The sequence below is a fragment of the Macadamia integrifolia genome, chromosome 5 (assembly GCF_013358625.1).
Source record: "Macadamia integrifolia cultivar HAES 741 chromosome 5, SCU_Mint_v3, whole genome shotgun sequence".
Taxonomy (NCBI): Eukaryota; Viridiplantae; Streptophyta; class Magnoliopsida; order Proteales; family Proteaceae; genus Macadamia; species Macadamia integrifolia.
This window is the reverse complement of record NC_056561.1, coordinates 1,081,899-1,104,838: the sequence shown is the minus strand read 5'-3', so window position 1 is coordinate 1,104,838 and position 22,940 is coordinate 1,081,899. Positions and strand designations below refer to the sequence as shown.

The 22,940-nt window shown below is 39.0% G+C and overlaps 1 protein-coding gene across 3 annotated transcripts in view; it reads right to left on the bottom strand.

Annotated features, from left to right (window-relative positions):
• LOC122079790 (N-lysine methyltransferase setd6) overlaps nucleotides 1-22,273 on the bottom strand; it is a 42,010-nt gene extending 19,737 nt beyond the window's left edge. The window contains exons 1-3 of one of the 3 annotated variants that reach the window (XM_042646512.1): nucleotides 21,926-22,273; nucleotides 21,425-21,800; nucleotides 8,201-8,397 (exon numbers count right to left, since the gene is read on the bottom strand). In XM_042646512.1, coding sequence (XP_042502446.1) covers nucleotides 8,201-8,397; nucleotides 21,425-21,800; nucleotides 21,926-21,933 — 581 coding nt within the window. In that variant the 5' untranslated portion in view covers nucleotides 21,934-22,273. The remainder of the gene's footprint in view (nucleotides 1-8,200; nucleotides 8,398-21,424; nucleotides 21,801-21,925) is intronic. The other 2 variants (XM_042646510.1, XM_042646509.1) reach the window with 2 other exon arrangements.
• Nucleotides 22,274-22,940: the final 667 nt, after the last annotated feature.

The window sequence follows — 22,940 nt, the reverse complement described above, 5'->3', positions numbered from 1 at the left end:
AAAAATTAAAAACAGAAAATGAAATTTGCGCCATGAAGTCATCATAGATTGGGCTACAGTGTTTAACATATAAAAAATTGAATGACAACAACCAAGTATTGATCCTTTTTTTATTTTTATTTTTGGGCAAAATTAGTTTTGGCGAAAAGTAGGATACCTCCAATTTGTTCTGCAGCAAATCTTCACTTCCATTGTGTGCCTCTATCATCCAAGCACTAGTACCATGCGTGTATCATAGGAATTTGGCCAAAAAATAAAGAAAATGGAACTTCTAGAGCTTTTAGGTTGAAAAAGGAAAAACTGATCTCATTGAAACAGCAACAACAACAAACTCCAGATATTTGATATCTTTCTCTTTGAATGAGATCTCAATTCCAGCTACGGTTTCATTAGATATCTTACAACAAGAATCCCTTTTTTCCTTATCCGATTCCTCCACCACCGCAAACCCCAGTTAGATTCAGGCATGATAGACTATTTAGACACCGTTTGACAACATTCCGTTTCTTCCGTTTCTGACTTTTCTTGTTCCAAAAAACGGAGAAACAACCTAAAAAGCGTTTGATAAAGTTGTTCTGTTTCATCCGTTTCTAGAAACATAAATCAAAATTTATGCCTACTTACAATTCTAGAAACGACTTTGACGAAACAAGTCGGACTTGTTTCGTCATTTCTAGAAACGAATTTGAGAGAAAAAAAAAAGGTTGTGCCCGATAAATCTCTCAACTATTAAACCTAAAAAGAGGTAACCGAACCCTCTCTCCCTTTTGGGCATCCGATGATACTATTGGGTTTTTTAGTGGCATTATGTCTGCAAAAAAAGTTTCGAGAAAAATGTTTATCAAACACCAAAAAATTCTTTTTTGTTTCTAGACCCAAAAGATTCTTCAAATGTATCGGGTCCAATGGAATTCATAGGTATAGGAAGAAGCCCCATCATATAACAACTCCTCACAGACTCAGCCTTTTCCCAACCAAATGGGGTCCGCTACATGGATCCAAGCGAGGCGGAAAATGTGTGTGTATATATATATATATATATATAAAGAAAGGAAGGAACAACATCTCAGAAAAATCCCACCTAAATGGGTTCGGCTACATGGATCCTAGACCTCCAAACAACATCATTCGAGGTCATACTAGGGTCAAGACCTAAACTATGGGTCTTTCCTCACTACTTCTCCTATAGTCATTTTAGGCCTGCCCTTAGCATTTTTTCGATCCTTCCATCTGAAATTCAATCATTCCTCCTTATTGGTGAACCCCAAGGCCTCTGTTGAACAAGACCATGCCATTGTCACCTCAAAACTTCTTTCTCAAAGCTTTTCCTGAAACGAGGCAACTCCGAAATCTGATCAATGATCATTCCTTACTTCACCCTTCCTAGTTTTTCCGATCTCAACATCCTCATGATAGAGAACCCTTAGGGAAGGGAGGGGAAAGCAGAGTAGAGATGAAAAAAGGAAGATCACACTCACACATTCATTCAATAATCAAATTGCTCTCTAAATCTTCAGTCGATTACAACCAATATATAGGAAAATAGGAACATGAAATTAGAAACTTAACTGGAATGGAAACTAGCCTAAATTAGGAAACAACTATAAAAAGGAAACCAAAGCAAGGAAATAAATCCTACTCCTACGTTCAAGTCTGGAAACTAAAAGCATGAAATAAAATACTAAGTAAACTACTAATTTTATTTCCAACCCTTGTTGGACCAAAACCCTGGGCTGGACCGGTTCTTCTTGGCTCTTGGCTTCCAAAGCCGGTCATGCTGGTCCAACCAAGAAAGGGCAGCCATATCTGCATCAACTCTCCTCCTCTGAAAAGAACTCGACTCCGTCGAGTTAGGGAAAGGACCGAGGAGACCGTCTGAAGGAATACGCTGAATGAGGAATGATCCCACCATCTTCTTGAGCTTAATTTCAGGGAGATCTTTGGCAGGATGAAACTTCATAGTCTTGTTGGCATGCTTGAAGGCATAGGTATTGGCATAGCCACAATGCTGTACTTTCTTATCAAACAACCAAGGTCGACCAAGAAGGATATGGCACACCTTCAGAGGGAGGACATCACATTGGACTGTATCCTTAAATCCACCAATAGAATATGTGACCAAGCACTTATCTGTGATTTTGAGATTAGTGTTGTTCACCCAAGCAACCTTGTAAGGATTAGGATGTGGTTCTGTATTCAATCCCAGCTTACGAACAGCGTCTTCAAAGACAACATTAGTGCAACTGCCTCCATCAATGACCAAGGTTAGCAACTGATCATTGCACTTCACACGAGTCTGAAAAATACTACTGCGGCGCCAATCTTCATTTTCAGTGGCCTTTTGAGTGGTCAACACATGACAAATGACATAAAAAGGATGTTGGTCATTGTCACTGAGAGTGTCATTGACTTCACCTGTTGCACGCTCTTCTCTTAAATCAACTGTGTCAGAACCAAGTTGCTCTTCGGGAATATATGGTATAGGAGAATCCTTATCAATAAAAGCAACCAAACGGCTGAGACATTGGGCACTGATATGTCCAAATCCATGGCATGAGTAGCACCGAACTGTGAATTTTGAAGAATCAGAAGGTTTATCTGAACCACGCCGAGGGGGTGAATATGGGCGAGTAGGCCGTGAAGATGACATTTCAGAAACATGTCGAGGTGGAGAATACGGCCGACTAGGTCGTGAAGAAGCCATAGATGTAGCACTTGCCTGTGGCTTGCTAGATGACCTCTCTTGGGTAGGAGACTGTTGCCAAACGGAACTAGTACCTCGAGAAAAAGTATCTGCAAAATTTCTCCGGTTGTATGGGCGTTTCAGACTTTCCTCAACCTGATATGCTACTTGTACGGCGTCTTCCATTGTAGGTAGTCGACTAGATGCAAGGGCAGCACTAAGTTGAGGGTGCAGACCATTGCGAAATTGGGCCACTAAGACTTCTTCATCCCACTCAAAGTCAGAACGAGTGGCTAAATAATAAAATCTAGCAACATACTCTTCAACGGTCAAATTCTCTTGTTTCAACTGTGCAAACCTGAGATGCATGCGTTGCTTGTAATCAGAAGGCAAGAATCGCCGATTCATGACTTCATACATTTCAGCCCAAGTAGCGACCAACCCAATGCCTCGGGTTCGGTTCTGTTGTTGTTGCTTGATCCACCAGACTCTAGCCGTGCCTTTCAGTTTGGCCTCTGCAAATAGGATCTTTCGAGCCTCAGTCAACCCGTACGATCTGAAGAATGTATCTAAACTGTGAATCCGGTCAAGGTACAATTCTGGATTATTGTCTCCATAAAAATCAAGGACATCCAGTTTGGCTGCTCTTTCTGCTCCATCATCATGTCTACCAGTCCCATATGGTGGTGGAGGTGGTGGTGGTGGTGTATGATGTGGTGGTGGTGGTGTTACTGGCAGATCCTGTGGAGTGGTGTTGGAAGAATCCCCAGACTGAATGGGACTCTTTCCTTTATCTGCTGTCACCAAACGATCAATAGAAACTTGCATAGATTCCACCATTGTCTTTAGGGACGTGACCATGTTAGTGAGGGCATCAAATTTTGTATCAGTTTCTCCTTTGTAGGAATTCAGCTGTTGAACAACTTCACTATTGGCTACCATGGTGATGAGTAACAAAATAGCACTCAAAGAATAATGGTAGAATAGTAAATAACTGGATGCTTAAAGGGTAGGGACAGAATGGTAAATTTTTTTTTTTTTTTGAAGTTAAAACTAAAACGCAAAAAGGTATATCAATCACGTGTGGGATAGGGGTTTGATTTGGAAATAAAAATATATGGGACAAAAGGGGAATAAAGGAGAAAGGGAGGGGTATTTTAGGAAATAAAAGATAAATAAAAGAAAAAGGAACAAAAGGGGAATCGTGGGGGTGGGTTTTACTGACCAAGGAGGTGTCTCCTTCTGGGAGATGGAACCAGCAGTGGGAGTTCGGTGAAGGAGGAGGGAGACGTCGCGACTCCGATGAAGGGATGGGTGACTCGCGACGGCTTCAACTCAGGTATGTCGCTGCCTCTCTCTTCTCATCTCGTCTTCTTTTCTTCTTCTTTCTTCTCTCCGTCTGTTCTTCTCGGTTCCTTTTCTCTTTTTCTTTGCCGTCGGACACAGAGAGGAGGCGGTGACTTCAATGATGGATTGTGACTTCGATGGAGGTGGTGATCAGCAACGGGGACTTCGATCAACAACGGGTACTTCACAACGAAGAAAATCAATGTGCGGGAGGAGGCGAGAAGACTGGGAACCAGGTATGTTCACTTTTCTGGTTCTGTCTCGCTCTCTCTTTGACTCTCTCTCTTCTCTCTTCTTCTTTCTTCTCGATTCTTTTCTCTTTTTCTTTGCCGTCGGACACAGAGAGGAGGCGGTGGCTGCTGTCGGAAGGGACAGAGAAGGCGGAGGGCAGGTGGTGCTGCCGGAAGGAACAGAGAAGGCCGAGGGCAGGGAGGGTTTGGGGTTTTTTTTTTTTTTTGCGATCGCTCTCTCTGCTGCTTCTCCAACTTCGACCTCGACTCTTTTTTTTTTTTTTTTTTCACTGTGTTCTCAGTATCGGTGGAATCAGACACAGAGAATGGGAAGGGAAGAAGAAAGATGGGGAAGGAATAGGATCCTTCGGCTCTGATACCAAGTTGATAGAGAACCCTTAGGGAAGGGAGGGGAAATCAGAGTAGAGATGGGGAAAAGGAGGATCACACTCACACATTCATTCAATAATCAAATTGCTCTCTAAATCTTCAGTCGATTACAACCAATATATAGGAAAATAGGAACATGAAATTAGAAACTTAACTGGAATGGAAACTAGCCTAAATTAGGAAACAACTATAAAAAGGAAACCAAAGCAAGGAAATAAATCCTACTCCTACGTTCAAGTCTGGAAACTAAAAGCATGAAATAAAATACTAAGTAAACTACTAATTTTATTTCCAATCCTTGTTGGACCAAAACCCTGGGCTGGACCGGTTCTTCTTGGCTCTTGGCTTCCAAAGCCGGTCATGCTGGTCCAACCAAGAAAGGGCAGCTGTATCTGCATCACCTCATCTCTACTACACTTAGCCAATATATATTACGCTTCTTAACCGCCCAACATTCTGCCCTAGATATCATAGCCGGTCAAAACAAATGGCGTACCTGATGCACGAGGCTCCCACATGTGCAAGGTCTAGGGGGCAAGAACTACGCAACCTTACCTTGAGAATGTCAAGAGGTTGTTTCGACTGCATCGCATGACCATCATGTCGCAACATTCGTACCTTACAGTTGGACCAACCATGCCCTGCTATGAAGAAACCATGTATTTGTAAAACTAACATTGTACCATTTTGGCCAATATTTCAGTGAAAAAAAAAAAACTGAAACATGGCAAACCTCCTGTACTACACCATATTTTGTTTTGTTTCCTTGCAAAACTTTAAAAAACCAAAATTTTAGATTTTGACGAAACCTTGTACTATGGATGGAGGAAGGAGAGAGTGAGCTAAAACCACGATAGATTTAGCAGTAGCTTCTATCTTGGTCTAACCCTCTTTTGTAGTTTGAGGTCTCAATAAGATCTCGGAAAAAAAAAAACTCACTTTTTGGCTTTGGCAAGTTGAGAGCATAGGTGATACTGGAAAACAACAATATCTCACTCAAAATCTCGGTTTCTCGCTGAGATTTTGGTTCATTTCTCGGTTTCGACTCGACTCAACAAACTCACATGATGTTTCAAACCCCATTTCAATGAGACTTCTCACCTTTCTCGCTAGATTTCGCCTCTCACCCTGCTATGAAGAAAAATCCCCACAAAACTTTGTGGTGTTTCTTTTTGCCAAATCTCACCTCTACAGTAGAGATTATCAACTTCAACACTTAGAGATTGAAGATTGACACTTTTTTATGTCTTTTAATTCCTTATGCTTATTTAAGTTGTTTTACACTTTTACTTGAATTATGTGTTCTAAAAGTAATAGATATTGTGTGGAATAGCATAAGGTAGACCTACGTCACAAACTACCAACCTAGGGTCCAAAGTCAAAGTACCATTTTAGGTTTATTTTTAAAAATCGAATGTTTTCACTGTGTTTAGAAGGCCTAAAATGTGCTAGATGACAAGTTTCAAGGGCTAACTTGGCCATATGGCCATCGAAACCCTTCCTCAAGTTTTCCCGAGTTGTCCCATCCAAAAATACATGGTTTCATTGAGACCTTGCCGAGATCTCGGTAGAACACAATTTTTGGCGGGGGCAAAACCCAAGACCTCGAACGTTGCCCTCTTCTTATATTATATTAAGTAAACTACTCTTAGTAGTAAACTTACTAAGAGACTAATTCTAATTATGATGAAGGTAATTAACTAAAAGCAAATTATAACTCAACGTTATCCCATTATCCCACAGTAAACAACACTCCGTCTCACAGTACACTTTGACACTCCCCCTCAAGTTAGAGTATGTGTGTGTTTGTGTGTGTATAAAATTAAAGGAAAATGCACAGGACAGTCCTAAAATGGGCAATGATTTATGGTGTAGAATGTTAGGTAATTAAGAAGCATCATATAGATAAACTTAATGCAGGCATGTAGCGGAGATGAGGATGCTGAGATGGATGAATGGCAAAACTAACTAGGATAAAGGCATGATCATACTAGAGATGATTTGGGAGTATCTCTGATACATGATAAGCTACGAGAAAGTCGTTTGCGGAGGCATGATCATTTTCTTTTCTTTTATTTTCTTTTATCTTTTTTTCAACTAGGTTTTCATAGATTTTTTTTTTTTTCTTATTCATGGCTCTGATACCATGCTAGTTTTTTATCTCAAAAGACCAGTCTATTAAGTGGAGATGGGATTAGGACCTACAACAGGACCAGGAACTGCTTTGATACCATGCTACAAAAACAAATAAACCAAAATGAAGGAGAAGAGAACCAAAAAAGAGAAAGAGAAGACAATATGATGAAGGAGAGAGTGAGCTACAACCAGGGTTTTAAGCATCGGAACGTATCGTATCGTATCGTATCGGCCGATATGTATCTGTATCGGCCCTTACTGATATGATACACACCGATACGATACATAGAATTTTTAAAACCCTTTGTATCGATACGTATCCGACGATACATACCGATACGTACCGATACTCTATGGAAAAATAAAATCGAGTGAAATGTATACTTCGATATGTATCGACCGATACATACCGATACAGTGCACTACGGTCATATAATGGCCAAGTTGGGTCATTTTTCAGAAAAACACGATTTTTTAAGGGGTTTTTGTTCCGAAGTTGCTGCCAACTATATTTCTCTATAACTAAAGTGGAAATCAAAGTTGGGAACAAGGATTTTACATTTATGGGGCAACTACAAACCTTGAATTCTTAGTGCGATACCCTCAATTTAGTGATTATGCATAATACATGTTATCAATAGCTTTTTTTAACAATTTTTTTATGCAAAAGTGTTTAAAAATGTGTTTCTTATCCATTTATGTGCATATCTTTAGCATATCTTAGTGTATCTCCTAACAAATTTTTTATGCAAAAGTGTATAAAATGTGTTTCCTATCCATTTATGTGTGTATCTTTAGCGTATCTCCGATATGATAAGATACCCTCCGATACGTATCTTAATTTTGGTCGACCGATACGGCGACCGATACTAATACCAATACTTTAATCCTTGGCTACAACCACAATAATTCAAAATGAGTAGTTTCTATCTTGGTCTAGACCTCTTCTTGTATTATATTAAGTAAACTACTCTTAGTAGGAAACCTACTTAGAAGTCTAATCACGATAAAGGTAAATAACTAAAAGCAACATTTATCCCACGGTACACAACACTCCCCCTCACGGTACACTTTAACAAATGGTTCTTGGGGGACATTTGAATCTTTGGACCAAATTAGACCACTTAGGCCAAGCAATCGAGTCTAACCACTGTCAATGCCTGGTCCAATGGTCAATTAAAACACTGGATATATTGATAAAGGTTAGTAATACCAATCAGCAATAAGCCAATGACAAAATGCAAACAATCCCAATGCCAGTTTCCAGCTAAACAATGTATTGCCCCAACTCATGGCAGACCACCTGATTGAAAAGTCAATGAATGACCTTCCAAACTTGAACCTTCAAAATAAATCATTCATCTCTTATGTCATATTTTAAGACAAAAACCAGCAAATAGAAGGTATTACTTACAGATCTGCCAGTGGCACCATTCCAGATCCATGATAGTCGTCTATCTCAAAGGATCGAGAAGAAATAAGGCTCCTTGCAGCAAAATATTGTTCGACACCAAAACAATTTGGATTGAGTTTAAATGGCCCATTAGCTATAAGAGGCAGAATACACTCTTTCCAATCCTCGTAAAAAAGATTCTTGTCTTCCTTTACCGCCTGCCTAGAAAATAGAGGTTCACCAAAATAAAGCTCAACAGTAGAATAATCTAATTTTCCAAGTTGTAGCAAAAGGACACGAAAAACAATATTACAAAGCCAAATTGAAATTTTCAAGTGCAGAACTCCATCATATGTTAATTTCAATCAATTGAACTATTAACACAACAACCAAAGCCAATGATTTGTTTGCTAACTTCAGAGAAAGCATGATTCCACAGGGACTAATATAGGAAATCAGAAATTCAAGTTATAAAGCAAAACCAAAGAAGAAACAAAAGAATTTATCATAAAGCAACAAACCTGATCTCACCACTTGATTGAGCAACAGGCACTACGCAGCTTAGGAAATCAAGGCATCAAGCAGAAAATAATGACATCAGCACTCAGAAGCAATAGTATCAACAATTGTTTGAAGAAGGAATAACAAAAGGGAAAATAAATGTCTCCTCATATACAATAACCATGTTGGACTATGGCTGACACTGGGAGGAAGTGAATCGGTGTAATTAATTTCTATTCCTTTTACGGCCCAATTGTACTATAGTTAATTCCCAGTACACAATCACATACACATTCGTGTGACACACCTAGCCTCTCAAACCAAGGATCAAGAACTTGATCTTGAGGCTGGTTTCAACCCAGCTCGAAACCGAGATATAGGTCGAAACCTGGTTCTTTTTCTTGGCCAACTTGAAACCTTGGTTTCAAGGCCTATAAAGTGCTTTTTGGTCCTATTTCTTTGTGTGCTAACTATTTTTTTACCTTTTTAAACCTTACTCAAGCATTATTTTCACAAAATGAACACCCAAAATGGCACATGTGATCATGGTTCAAAATTTCGACCATACCGAGGGATTCCAAGACGAAATGCACAGGTAATTATAAAAGTCCCTGTTTTCGACACAAACCGACTAATTTCAGTACATTTCAACCGAAATTTGGGAAATATAGACTCAATCAATGGGTTCAACTCATTTGGTTTAGCCAACCCTTATAAATAGGCATTCTCAAGTGGGAAACAGGTCCACTTACATGAAATTTTAACCTCTCCCCTATTTCGATTATGTGAAGTTGGAAATTTAGGAAATCAACCAAGATTTTGTGATTTTGCCATCAAACCTTCATTCTACCTTTGGATCTTCTACATTTATAGCACATCTACCTAAGGAAGGGATCTTGGAGCAAAAAGGTAAACCCCATCTTCCCAAGAATCATTTTTTTTTTTTTACAATATACTTGAAAATATAGTAGAATGATGTCAAATTTTTATATGTTAGTTAGAATGACCTAATCTATGCAATCATGGTGCCGGATTTTTTTTCCTTTTTTTAAAATACATTTTCCTATAATTTATATTTGAAAAAAATAGGGTTAATATTTGATGTTTATTGTTCAATTTAATATATGTTGAACACCATTAGCCGATCAACGGCATAATAGTGTCGTTTTTTTTCTCTTCTTCTTTTTAAAAAAATTAATTAAATATTTTCTGAAATTATTTAAAAAATAAAAATAATTATGGAAAAATATTTTGCTATGGTTTAAAAATCAAGAAAATTCTTAAATTTATTAAAATTCATTTACAATCAAGATTGATTGATAATGTGATGTTTCTGAATTAGTTATTGTCTGTTAATTACATAAACAACAACCATAACCATATACTAAATGGGGTCAGCTGGATCTGATATGGTTTAAAATAGTAGTAGATATAAGAATAAAGGAGGTTCTAAAGAAATCAAAAGGAGGTAAATGTGGTAAAAGAAGAAGTCATAGCAGTAGTCAAAGTAGCATCACAAGAACATCTCCTACAAAAGGTCGGCAACACGGGTCCATTGTCATACTAGAATCAAGCCCTACCATATTCACATCTTTTCTTACCACTTCGTCCGTAGTCATTTTAGGCCTAACCCTACTTCTTCTAGCTCCGACTAAATGAATATGGACGCTCTTCTTTACTGGGGCATCCATGGGTCTCCGTTGAACATGACCATACCACCTCAACCGGCTCTCACAAAGCTTGTCCTGGATCTGTGTAATACTCAATTTGTTTCTAATAATCATTCCTTACTCTATCTCTCCTGGTCTTGCTACACATCCCTCTCAACATCCTCATCTCTGCTACATCCAATTTATTCAAGATACTCTTCTTGATTGCCTAATACTCGGACTCATACGTCCAAGCAGTTGTAAACTGCTCTGTAGAATTTTCCTTAGTTTAACAGGCATGTGTTTGTCACATAACACTCCCCACGCACATCTCCACTTCATCCATCCCACTTTAGTTATGTGGCAAGCATCATTCTATATGTCACCCTCCTTGCTAATGATTGACCCCAGGTATTTAAAATAGCCACTTTGTGGTAGCTCCATCTCCTCAAGTTTCACCACTTCATCACCTCTCTTATTTTGACTGAAGGGACACATCATATACTTTGTCTTCGTTCTGCTTATCAGAAAACCTCTTGATTCGAAGCTTAATCTCCATAACTCCAATTTAGTACTAATTCCTTCCACTGTCTCATCTATCAAAACAATATCATCAGCAAATAGCATATACCATGGTACCTGATCTTGGATGTGCCTAGTTAGATCATCCATGAGCGCAAACAAATAAGGGCTTAGAGTTGATCCTTGGTGTAACCCAATTGTAATTGGGAATTCGCTACTTCGGCCCTTTGTCGTTTTGACACTTGTCACCACTCCCTCATACATGCCTTTAATTATATACCTTGTCAACTATAGCTCGGTTTGTGGAGGACCGCCCGTCACTCTCTCTCTCCCGGTTTGTGTCGCATCGAAGGTGTCGACCAAGCAGCTAGGGATCAGATCTTTGGAACAAGGGTTGGGTGGGCCGTAAGACCGACGAACCTTTCACTCAAAGCTCTTTCTCAAGGGCGGTTGAAAAGGATCTATTGACTGCAATAGGCAAGCCACCTCGAGTGGAAATGCCTGTAACTAGTTGCTTGGTGGGACTCGGAAGAAAAAAAAAAAACTCGTTGAAAGCAATTCTTCAACCCACGTATGTTCTGTTAAACCCAAACTCCGTATACTTAATTGAACCCCTTCTCTTCCTTGGGACATGCCAAATGAGCTCTCTAGGTACTCAGTCATATGCTTTCTCTAGGTCAATAAAGACCATATGGAGGTCTTTTTTGAAAGCTCTAAATACTTCCATAAGCCTCCTTAGGAGGTAAATAGCTTTTGTCGTGGATCTCCCTGGCATAAAACCAAATTGGTTCCCCGTTATTTCAATTTCCTCTCTATGGTGGGCTTCAATAATCATCTCCCATAGTTTCATGGTATGACTCATTAGTTTTACACCTATATAGTTATTGCAGTTCTCGATATCACTTTTGTTCTTATAAATCGAAATTATAATGCTTCTCCTCCATTCATCCGGCATTTTCTTTGTACTCAAAATTTTGGTAAACAACTTGGTTAGCCAAGATACTCTTAGTGCTCCTGGCTTTTCCACACTTCAATTGGGATCTCATCCGGTCCTGGTATTTCACCTACTTTCATCTTTCGCATGGCCTCTTTAACTTCGGTTTCGCCAATTCTTTGTAGTTGTCTATGAGGTGTGTTGGTTTGATGCTATCTATTCCCCTCTACTTCCAGGTCCATCCTATCAGTCAAGGTATATCCATTTAGTAGGTTGCAAAAATAATCATCCTATCTCTTCATAATGTCCTCATCTCATACTAGTACTCTGCCATCCTCGCTTTTAATGCATCTAACATGGTCCAAGTCTCTGCTCATCCTTTCTCTCATTTTGGCTATTCTATATATCTCTTTTTCCCCTTCTTATGTATTAAGGATTTTATAAAAGTCATCATATATCTTCGCCCTTGCTTTCCCCACCATCTTCCTAGCTTCATTTCTGGTTGTATAATATCTTTATCATTTGCCTCGTTAGTCCTTTGCCAAGTCTTAAAACAGTCTTTCTTAGTCTTAATGGCAGCCTGGACTTCATCGCTCCACCACCAAGTCTGTCTGGGAGTTTGACACACACCCTTTGATATCCTAGAATTTCTTTAGCCATTTTCTTAATACAAGTCATCATCTCAGTCCACATCTCCTTTAAAGTCCCACTTTCCCTATAGCCCCACATCATCAATAAACGATTTTAGGAGAGCTCCACATAGTTGCCCCCATTTTATCTTAGGATAGATTTGCTTCACCTTCTTGCATTCCCTCATACCGAGGTGCATATCCAGCAGCACCAGTCGATGCTGAGTAGTTAGGCTCTCTCCACGTATAACCTTACAATCTTACACAATAGTTTGTCAAATTTTCTCTTCAGGAAGAAATCTATTTGGCATGTATGTCGTCATCCACTTTTGTAGGTAACTAAATGTTCATCCCTTTTTTCAGAAAAGGTATTTGCAATTCAAAACTCATATGTTGTCACAAAGTCCAACAATGAGATACCTCTGCATTCCTCTCCCTAACTCCATATCCTCCATGCACCTCTTCGTAGTCTCTACAATCCTTGCCCATATGCACATTAAGGTCCCCTCTTATAATAATTTTCTCTCCCTAACCAAAACCTTGCACCAAATCATCCATGTGTTCCCAGAATTGTACTTTAGCACTCTCATCTACTCCTACTTGGGACACATACACGCTAGCTATATTGATGAACTCATCGTCTACCACCAATTTAATAGAGAGAATCCTATCCCCAACTCCTTTAACATCCACCACATCATTTTTAAGGTATTTGTCCACTACTATGCCCACTCCATCTCTCTCGCTTTCGTCTCCTAAGTACCATAGTTTGAAGTCATCCCCTTAGCCTTATTACCCTTCCATCTCGTTTCTTGAATACATGCAACGTTATTCCGTCTTCTCCACATAACATCTATCATCAACTCCATACTTTTACCAGTTAGAGATCCGATGTTCTAGGAAACCAATCTGATTCTACGCTTACAGACATGGTTAGTACCAAAGAACATGATAAAAGAAAAGCTTAAAGGCAATAAAAAAAATTAAATTATGTAGTCAAAAAATAGTATGATCCTATATAATATATATATATATATATATATTGAGAGAGAGAGAGAGAAGAGGGAGTAAATAGAGGTAATATGCAGGGACTAATCTAGTCAAATATGCAAAAAAGAAAAAGAAAACTAATCTAGAGATGATATGCAGAGTATGGTCACATTGTTTATTAATTAATAATTATACTAAATTAAAAATTTTTAAAATATTTGTAATTAGGCAAAAAATATAATGCTTAGTGGGGAACTTACAATAACCTTTAATTGTTTTCATGAGTCATAATGGATTTGTATGTTAATCAAAGTTGTCACGACATCATAGTGACCCAAGGCGGTGGAGGGGTGGCTAATCAATTTGGCGATGAATTGCGCACTATAGCGTTACCACTTCTTGCATGCAACTTCTTCTATGTACTCTTTGGAAATGGCTCTGATACCAAATTGATGCTAAATAGGTTTGAGAAATCTAATGCAAGTCTTCCTTTGCTATCTACTCATTCTTGTTGTTAATTGATGAATCCCCTTGTGTTTGAGGCTATAATTTATGACAAAAGTGGGAAAATTAGGATTGGAAGAAACGGAATAGGGGAGAGAAAGATGGTGATAGCGTAAAAGGGAAGAGTTAGGGAATAAAGTGCTCTTCGCCACACACCAAATTGGCTTCACACCGTTTTAGATTCACTCCAAGGTTTGTAGGAATCGCTCATACTGCAAAGAATAAGAGATCTCTCACAAGTTCAACATCATCTTCCTTGTCTTCCATTCCAAAATACAACATTTAAAACCCAAAATGAAAAAATAAATAAATATACAACTCCCTAATAACCTTGGCACAATATATAATCACTTTTGTAACGTCCTGGCCCCATTAACCTTGCCACAATATTGACATTTTTGGTCCACGGGCCTCAAGGCTTTAAAACGCGTTGTACCATGTTAAAGAGACTAGAGGTTATTAACTAACCCAACAATTTCTCTTTAGGCGATGTGGGACTAAAATTTGCACACCCTCATCAATCTCCCAAACCCCTTAGTACTTATTGTATTCTTAGTGGGGATACCTCACTGATCTCCAAGGCGGGACTGGTACTTGCCGTATTCTTGGGTGTCCCAATCTTCCCCCTTTTTGACACATCCTCCCTATGGCCCCACACTATCGGAGTCTGCTCTGATACCATTTCTGTCATGACCCAAACCCAGATACAGGTAAGGGTATAGCCCTTGCGGGCATTGATCAAATGATCAATAACATTCACCAAAATCAAGCATATTAGAACTCGTAAAAATTCAAGTCTCAACAAAATAAAACTACTAATCATAAATAAGATATCCCAAATAATTCCTACTGGTGGCAATCTAAGGTGCGTTTCCAAAATTTAAATTCAAAGTCACTCAATCAGAGTTTACATGAAGCAACATCCTACTACAATCATCTACTAAAGTAAAATAAACCAATTGAAAGCTTTAGGTCACCCTCGAATTTGATGTATCACGTGCCACCAATTTACTCCTCTGTAATGTCATATTAAATGGAGTGAGCTCACAACCCAGTAAGATAGAATGTAATAAGGGAACAATACAGAAACAAACCAAACAACATACAACGATTAAACAATACTTTTAATTTTCAAAATTATCCTTATATTAAACACAACCATTTACAACAAAAATCCCATTTTCACACTTATCTGGCATTGGGGGAAATGAGTTGCTACCATTCCGGGGATATGAGAGGGAAACTGGGCCCCCACAAATCACACAAATATCACCACACTGTGACTAAATATATACCACTGTACACAATGGGTATAAGTCCCGCAGCTCAATGGAACACCCCTCTCTGGTCTAGTACTGAGCAGTCCACTTGCCTTCACACACACTTTCACAAGTTCACATTCTTACGAAATCACATTTTAGTCACAATGTAGAAACACCAATCAAATTTTAAAAAATAAATACTTAAAACAATATCCACGTTTACTCAAGATCCCTTTCAGCATGATTTAATATGTACCATGTAACACAAACCACATATGAATATAACTCAATCTCTACATATAAGTGATTATAACATCAATCATAAGGTTACAACATTCAACAGGCCATTTAGTCATCTCATGCAAACATAAGTCAAACATACCACACGTTGTGGTGTACACTTACTACAGTCGACTTACCTCCGTTTGCAAAAGTGTTATCTCCCCTCTGAGTCCCTAGTGTCCAGCAGGTCCCAATCTGAAATTAGTAATATCTTATATTAATTACTATCCCGCCCAAGATTTAGGTCCCATAATAGGTTTCTAGTAAAGAACCCCACATAAAGAACACTAACATTATTAAGGGTGACAAGTCTAACTGGATCAGGCTTGATTTGGGTCTCATATTGGGTCCCAAAAAGAGCCATAACAGAATCCTAACATTATTGTTAAGGATGACAAGTCCAACTGGATCATAAATGAATAAAATAAGATTTTATTTGGATCCTAAAAGAAGAAACCAGCAACTATTTGGAATCAGGGCCCAAAAAGAATCCTAAAACCCTAATATTATTGTTGAGGGTGACAAATCCAACTGGATCATGAATGAATAAAATCAGGTTTTATTTGGGTCCCATATTGGGTCCCGAAAGAAAAAATTAGCAACTATTTGAAATTAGGGATAACAAGTCTATTTAAGAAACTAAGAATAAGAGGAAGGATCCTTAACTATAGTGAGAAGAATAAAGCAGTGAAGTAGGCACAACGTGTGGTATGTTTGACTTATGTTTGCATAAGATGACTAAATGGTCTGTTGAATGTTGTAGTCTTATGATTGATGTTATAATCACTTATATGTAGAGAATGAGTTATATTCATATGTGGTTTGTGTTACGTGGTACATATTAAATCATGTTGAAAGGGATCTTGAGTAAACGTGGATGTTGTTTTAAGTATTTATTTTTAAAAATTTGATTGGTATTTCTACATTGTGACTAAAATGTGATTTCGTAAGAATGTGAACTTGTGAAAGTGTGTGTGAAGGCAAGTGGACTGCTCCGTACTAAACCAGAAAGGGGTGTTCCATTGAGTTACGGGACTTATACCCACTGTGCACAGTGGTATATATTTGGTCACAGTGTGGTGATATCTGTGTAATTGTGTGATTTGTGGGGGCCGAGTTTCCATCTCATATCCTGGAATGGTAGCAACTCATTTCCCCCAATGCCAGATAAGTGTGAAAATGGGATTTTTTTTGCAAATGGTTGTGTTTAATATAAGGATAATTTTGAAAATTAAAAGTATTGTTTAATCGTTGTATGTTGTTTGGTTTGTTTCTGTATTGTTCCCTTATTACATTCTATCTTACTGGGCTGTGAGCTCACTCCATTTAATATGACATTACACAGGTGTAGATTGGTGGTACATGATACACCAAATTCGAGGGTGACTTAAAGCTTTCAATTAGTTTATTTTACTTTAGTAGATGATTGTAGTAGGATGTTGCTTCACGTAAACTCTGATTGAGTGACTTTGAATTTAAATTTGAAAACGCACCTTAGATTGCCACCAGTAGGAATCATTTGGGATGTCTTATTTATGATTAGTTGTTTTATTTTGTTAAGACTTGAATTTTTACGAGTTCTAATATGCTTGATTTTGGTGAATGTTATTGATCATTTGCACAAGTAGTACCCTTACCCAAGGAAATCTCTCTTATTCTTGGCTGGGATTTCAGAAGGAACCAAAGCTACCTTTATTGAGAAAACTCGGTTTGACCTTGGATCCCTCCTAGTCAAGTATTTGGGGTTGCCTTTAATTCCAGCGATGCTCATTGTCCATCATTGCTCTCCTATGTTGGATCTTATTAGGAAGCGCCTTCAACTTTGGAAAGGAAAGCTTCTATCTTTTGCTGGCCGCCTTGAGCTTATTAGATTTGTCCTCCAAGCATCTTATATTTACTGGTCGGGAATCTATGGGCTGCCCAAGTCCATCACCACAAAGCTGGAATCTATCTTTGCTACCTTCCTCTAAAAAGGTGGTGAATCCTCTACATTCCTTCGCCCCCTTTGTTGGGCAACGGTTCGTCTTCCCAAGAAGGAAGGAGGGTTGGGTTTGAGACGGATTAAGGATGTGAACACTGCAGGAATCCTCAAATTGATCTGGAAAGTGGCCTAAAAAAAGAAAATCATTTGGGTGAATTGGGTCTACTCCAACATGCTCAAGCAAGACTCCTTCTGGTCTGTGCGCATCCCATCGGATGCCTCCTGGGTGTGGCCTAAGATGATCTCCCTCAAAACTATTGCTTCTAAAGTTATTTCAACTCGGATTAGTGATGGTTCCTCCACCTTTCTCTGGCTCGACTATTGGCACCCTATAGGGCTCCTCTCCAGTCTTCTCGGTGCCCGAAGCATCTATAGCTCTAGGCTTCATAAGCTTTCCAGGGTTGCGGACATTATTTCTTCAGGATCAGTCCCCCAGGCCGCTTCCTCTCCCCGCATGGCTGATATTTGGAATTCTCTGCCTTCCATCCCTTCTAATGGCCTCCCAAGTAGTGACACTCTTCTGTGGACCCACTCTCCAAACAGCTCCTTTTCAGCCAAAGCGGCATGGGAATTTGTCCAAACTCAAGGCCCCTCTTCCCCTTGGCACAAGCTCATCTGGTTCAAGCATCATATCCCTAGGCAAAGCTTCACGGCCCGGAGAGTTTTCACGAAGTGCCTCCCCACACAATCCTTCCTCATTCAAGGAAGGATTCCTGCCCCTCTGGCCTGCTATCTTTGTGGTTCTGATCGGGAAGACATTGAGCACCCTTTCTTTGCTTACCCTGTCTCCTCCATTTGGGCCTTAGTTCTCTCCAAGTGTTGGCTGACTAGTAGAAGAATTCCTCCCTTTCATAAGGAGTGGATCTGGGTGGATATGACCTTCCCTGGGAAGACCATTTGTGATATTGTGGGCAAGCATGCCTTCTGTGCAGCCATTAATCAAATTTGGATGGAAAGGAATCATAGAAAATGGACCTCCAACTCTCGGCCTATTGGAAAGATTTGGAACTCCATATTTTTTTTATGTCAAAGCTAAGATCTCAAAAGTCTTATCTTCTTATTCCTTCCCCAAGAAATACTCACATTGTAGCCTCCTGGGAGCTTCCTTGATCTATGATCAGGAGCCCAGGCTCTCCCCGAAGTCTTCCATCTTTTCCCCCTCCCCTCTTTAGGGGCTTGTATGTATTTTCTTCTCCTTTGGTAATGAATTATTTATTCACCCCAAAAAAAAAAAAGTTTTCCAACAATAACTCTCTCACAACATTAGTACATAATGGCTTTGACACCAAATAAATTAAAATACAACAAAATAAAACAAGCTAACACACAAGAGACATCTAGCCACAACAAAGTGATATGTTGTTGTGTACGTCGGCATCTCCTTTGATATGTCCTAAATCCCTGGATGATGTTCTAATCAACTTTCTATTGCTTGGATGCTCTTCTAGAGTTAAACACGTCTCAATGTCTTGAGCCTCAAAGTCTTCTCTCTATAACTCTTCTTGTTGTCATGGTTCGAAATCGGCGAAATTTTGGAATTTCGGTGTTTTTTTTTTCTTTTGTCGAAACGAAATTACATACGAAATAACAATTGTAAACAATTTCGGTCGAAATTTCAGTATTTCGGTCGAAATTTCGGTATTTCGATTGAAATTTTGACTCTGTCTTGGTGGTTTCGGTTCCATTTGCATATTTTGAAAGAAAAACACGCCAAGTCTCCAACAAGCCTCTAATTAGCCACATCATCACACATTTCGACTTCTATTGGATTCCTACAAGATCTACACATTCAAAACTTAGGAAGGTAAAGTTCTTTCTCCAAAACCAAGTAAAATTTTTAGAATAGTTCGACAGTTGCTGCCAAACAAAGGTGCAGTAAAACTAAAACAATGTCATGTCCTAATATTTTTGTATTTTTATGTTCTAAGCATTTTTATTATCCTTTCGGTATTTCGGCCAAAATTTCGGTATCTCGGTACATTCCATGTGTTATAAATACCATATCTTGGTCGAAATTTCGGTATTTCAGTTGAAATTTCGACTGTCTCGGTGGTTTCGGTTCCATTTGCATATTTTGAAGGAAAAAACACTCCAAGTCTCCAACAAGCCTCTAATTAGCCACATCATCACACATTTCAACTTCTATTGGATTCCTACAAGATCTACACATTCAAAGCTTAAGAAGGTAAAGTTCTTTCTCCAAAACCAACTAAAATTTTCATAATAGTTCAACAGTTGCTGCCAAACAAAGGTGCAACTCTAAAACAATGTCATGTCCTAATATTTTTGTATTTTTATGTTCTGAGCATGTTTATTAACCTTAAAATAAATTACCCACCAAGTTTCAAGTCAAAATATGGCCGTTTGACCACCAAAACAAACAAAAACAATACCCTATTTCAGCCAAAATTTCGTCGAAATGAAACGAAACTTCAATTTCTGAACCCACCGAAACAAAACGAGATTTCGAACCTTGCTTGTTGGAACTCTTCCACTCTTGCCTTCAACAAGGCATCTCCTTCTCGTAGGCTTTAATCTCTGTAAGTACTAGAGTTTTCTCCTCCAACTGTGCTCCCACAACTAAGTTTTCTAATGCTAGCCTGTTGTATTATGTAGGAGATGAGTCCCAAGATCAACTATAATCTTCTTGGACTCCTTAGATTGCTCAAGTTAAGAACCAGCTGTTAATGTTCTTTAAGATCATGAGTGACTTCCTTGGTTTTCTTTCTTGCTCTTCTTAGCTCCTTGATGACAGCTTTAAGTTCAACTTCCAAGTTCACTGCTCCTTCAAATTCCTCATCAAACTCATCCCCATGAGTGTCACTATTCTTCTTTATGGCGAAGCTTTTCTTCTTGAACTGGTAGGAATGGAACTTCTTGCCCTTGAAGTTAGATTGCTCAAGTTAAGAACCAGCTGTTAATGTTCTTTAAGATCATGAGTGACTTCCTTGGTTTTCTTTCTTGCTCTTCTTAGCTCCTGGATGACAGCTTTAAGTTCAACTTCCAAGTTCACTGCTCCTTCAAATTCCTCATCAAACTCATCCCCATGAGTGTCACTATTCTTCTTTATGGCGAAGCTTTTCTTCTTGAACTGGTAGGAATGGAACTTCTTGCCCTTGAAGCTATCTTTATTATCTTCCTCATCATCACTTCCACATCCCCTTTTCATAGAGTCCCTATCGATGCAGTATGGGATTGTTTTCTAGTAGCAATACTTTGGAAATAGGTTGAGGGTGCTTGTTGCCTAAAAGTCATAAGCCATATTTCCATAAGTTTGGTGTCACTGTCTTATCCCATATTAAAAAATGAGAAATATGTAGGGCTTCTACTACAGAGCCCACCTTAAGGATGTCCACTTTTTTTCTTCAGAAAATTACAAGATTACCTAAAATTGGGTTTTAGTTTACCAAATTACCCACCCAATGATTCCTTCAACCAAATTAACTAAGATAAAGATGGGTATTGCAAAACTACCCAAAATAATGCATCTCTCTCTCTCTCTCTCTCACCACGTCAACCAAAGAAATAAATAGATGAATCAATAGCACTACATGTGTAATATATAACTCATCCAAAAAGACAATTTGACTTCGCCAATTGTATATAATACAAGTATATATAAAGATGTAAAACATGGTATCTTTGGATGAGATTGACATGTCAAATAGAATCAGTCCACCAAATAATGAGATTATATATATGTCAAGATGATCCTTTACCGCCAAGTGTTTATATCTTGTTTAATGTTTTATTTATCTTCATGTTTTCCACATAGATCTGCCTCACAGCTTTTGACTCTCTCTCTCTCTCTCTCTCTCTCTCTCTCTCTCTCGCTCATACGACCACACGCGCAAATACCATTAAGAACGTAATGACCCAAGCTACATAAACTTCCATGAAGCAACCAATTAACAATTCATCAAAATACCATTTACAAGACCCATGGTTTATGATAACCACAGCAAACAAACAAATTATGAGCTTTCCATACCTTGTGCAGTTCAGTCCCATAAAGAAGAGAGTCAAGTTCATCCAAGGTCCAGACCAAGGGCACACATTCCCTGTCAGGTAGGAGCTGCAGATACCCGGCCCAAGCCGACGCCTCCCCTAAGCTTTTTTCATACATTAGGGCAACCGCAAGACCCAACAAACCTGCTAATCCTGCGTCTTCAATTATATCACGAGCCGCAGAGGTCTGGATTGTGAGGCAAGCACTCTTGGGTATGGTTGCAACAAGATCCCCTTCTGCTAAACCGCATAGGGCTTTCACAGAGAACCCTTGTTCATAGCCGCCGTCGATTATTTCGAGAGCATTGCTGCATTCGATCCCCTGGGACCTCATCCATCGCCTGAATGCTCTCAATCGCCTGAACCCATATGAACGAAGAATGAGTACATTGAAAGTAGACATACAAAAGATCGAAAACCCTTTTCTCTTTTTGAACTTAGAAATTTGAATGGTTTAGTGGGTGGGTGAGTGAAGGAATCCTACCTGCTCATGAGCTTCTGTTGTAAACAGTCTTCTTTTCATCTGCACTTTCGCTCAGTCGATTAAGGAACAAGGATGGTCAGAGACTATAAAGCCCCAATTTTCTTAGTGAAAAATTACGAGATTGCAACGCTATTAGGTTTCAATTTACCAAAGTACCCACTTATTGTTTGGTTGCCCTCGACAAAATTACGAGATTGCACGCTATTGAAAAATTCCTCCACTTCCTCCTCAATGGCGAAAGCGAGGGATGATGGCTCTAATGGTTCTTACACGACTGTTTATCCTCCGCTGTGAGTGCCCCTTCCTCCTCCTCAGTGAGTGGTTCCCCTTCTTTCGTTCTGTGAGCGATCTTCCCCCCATTAACCACTCTCCTCCTCTCCTTCCTCATGCACACTCCAGCAGCACCGCACCCTGTAGAAACGCAACCCTAAAACGATGCAGAAGATAATGAAAAAACAAAACAAATAATGCACGCGGATTTTACGAGGTTCGGCAAAGTTGCTTATGTCCCCGATGAGATGAGATCCTGCTTCACTATCAATGGAGAATAGGGTTACAGTGCTCGTCCTCACACCTCTCAGTATTGCTTGCATTACAGAGAAAGAAACTCTCGTTACAAATAGACTGTCGTCCTGCCTATCTAGGTGCTGCACCAGTACTCCCTGGATTAAACTGTGACGGAATATAAGACATCATACACCAATAATCTCCATCTTGGCTTGAATTCTGTCAAGCCTCCTGTAAAGATAACTTGTAGACATCTTCATCATTGTACCTTATTAGAAGTACAAACCCGCACATGTTTGGTGCGTCCCTCATCTTCAACAATGAGTAATATTAATAAAGTTCAAACAGGACTCGAACTTCTCTGTAGTAACTAGCTTAGTAAACATATCTGCAAGATTGAAATCTGTATGAATTTTTCTCAAATTAATACTGCTTTCTGACACAAGCTCCCTGATCTTGTGAAATCTCATATCAATATGTTTTGTCCTTGCATGAAACACCTTATTCT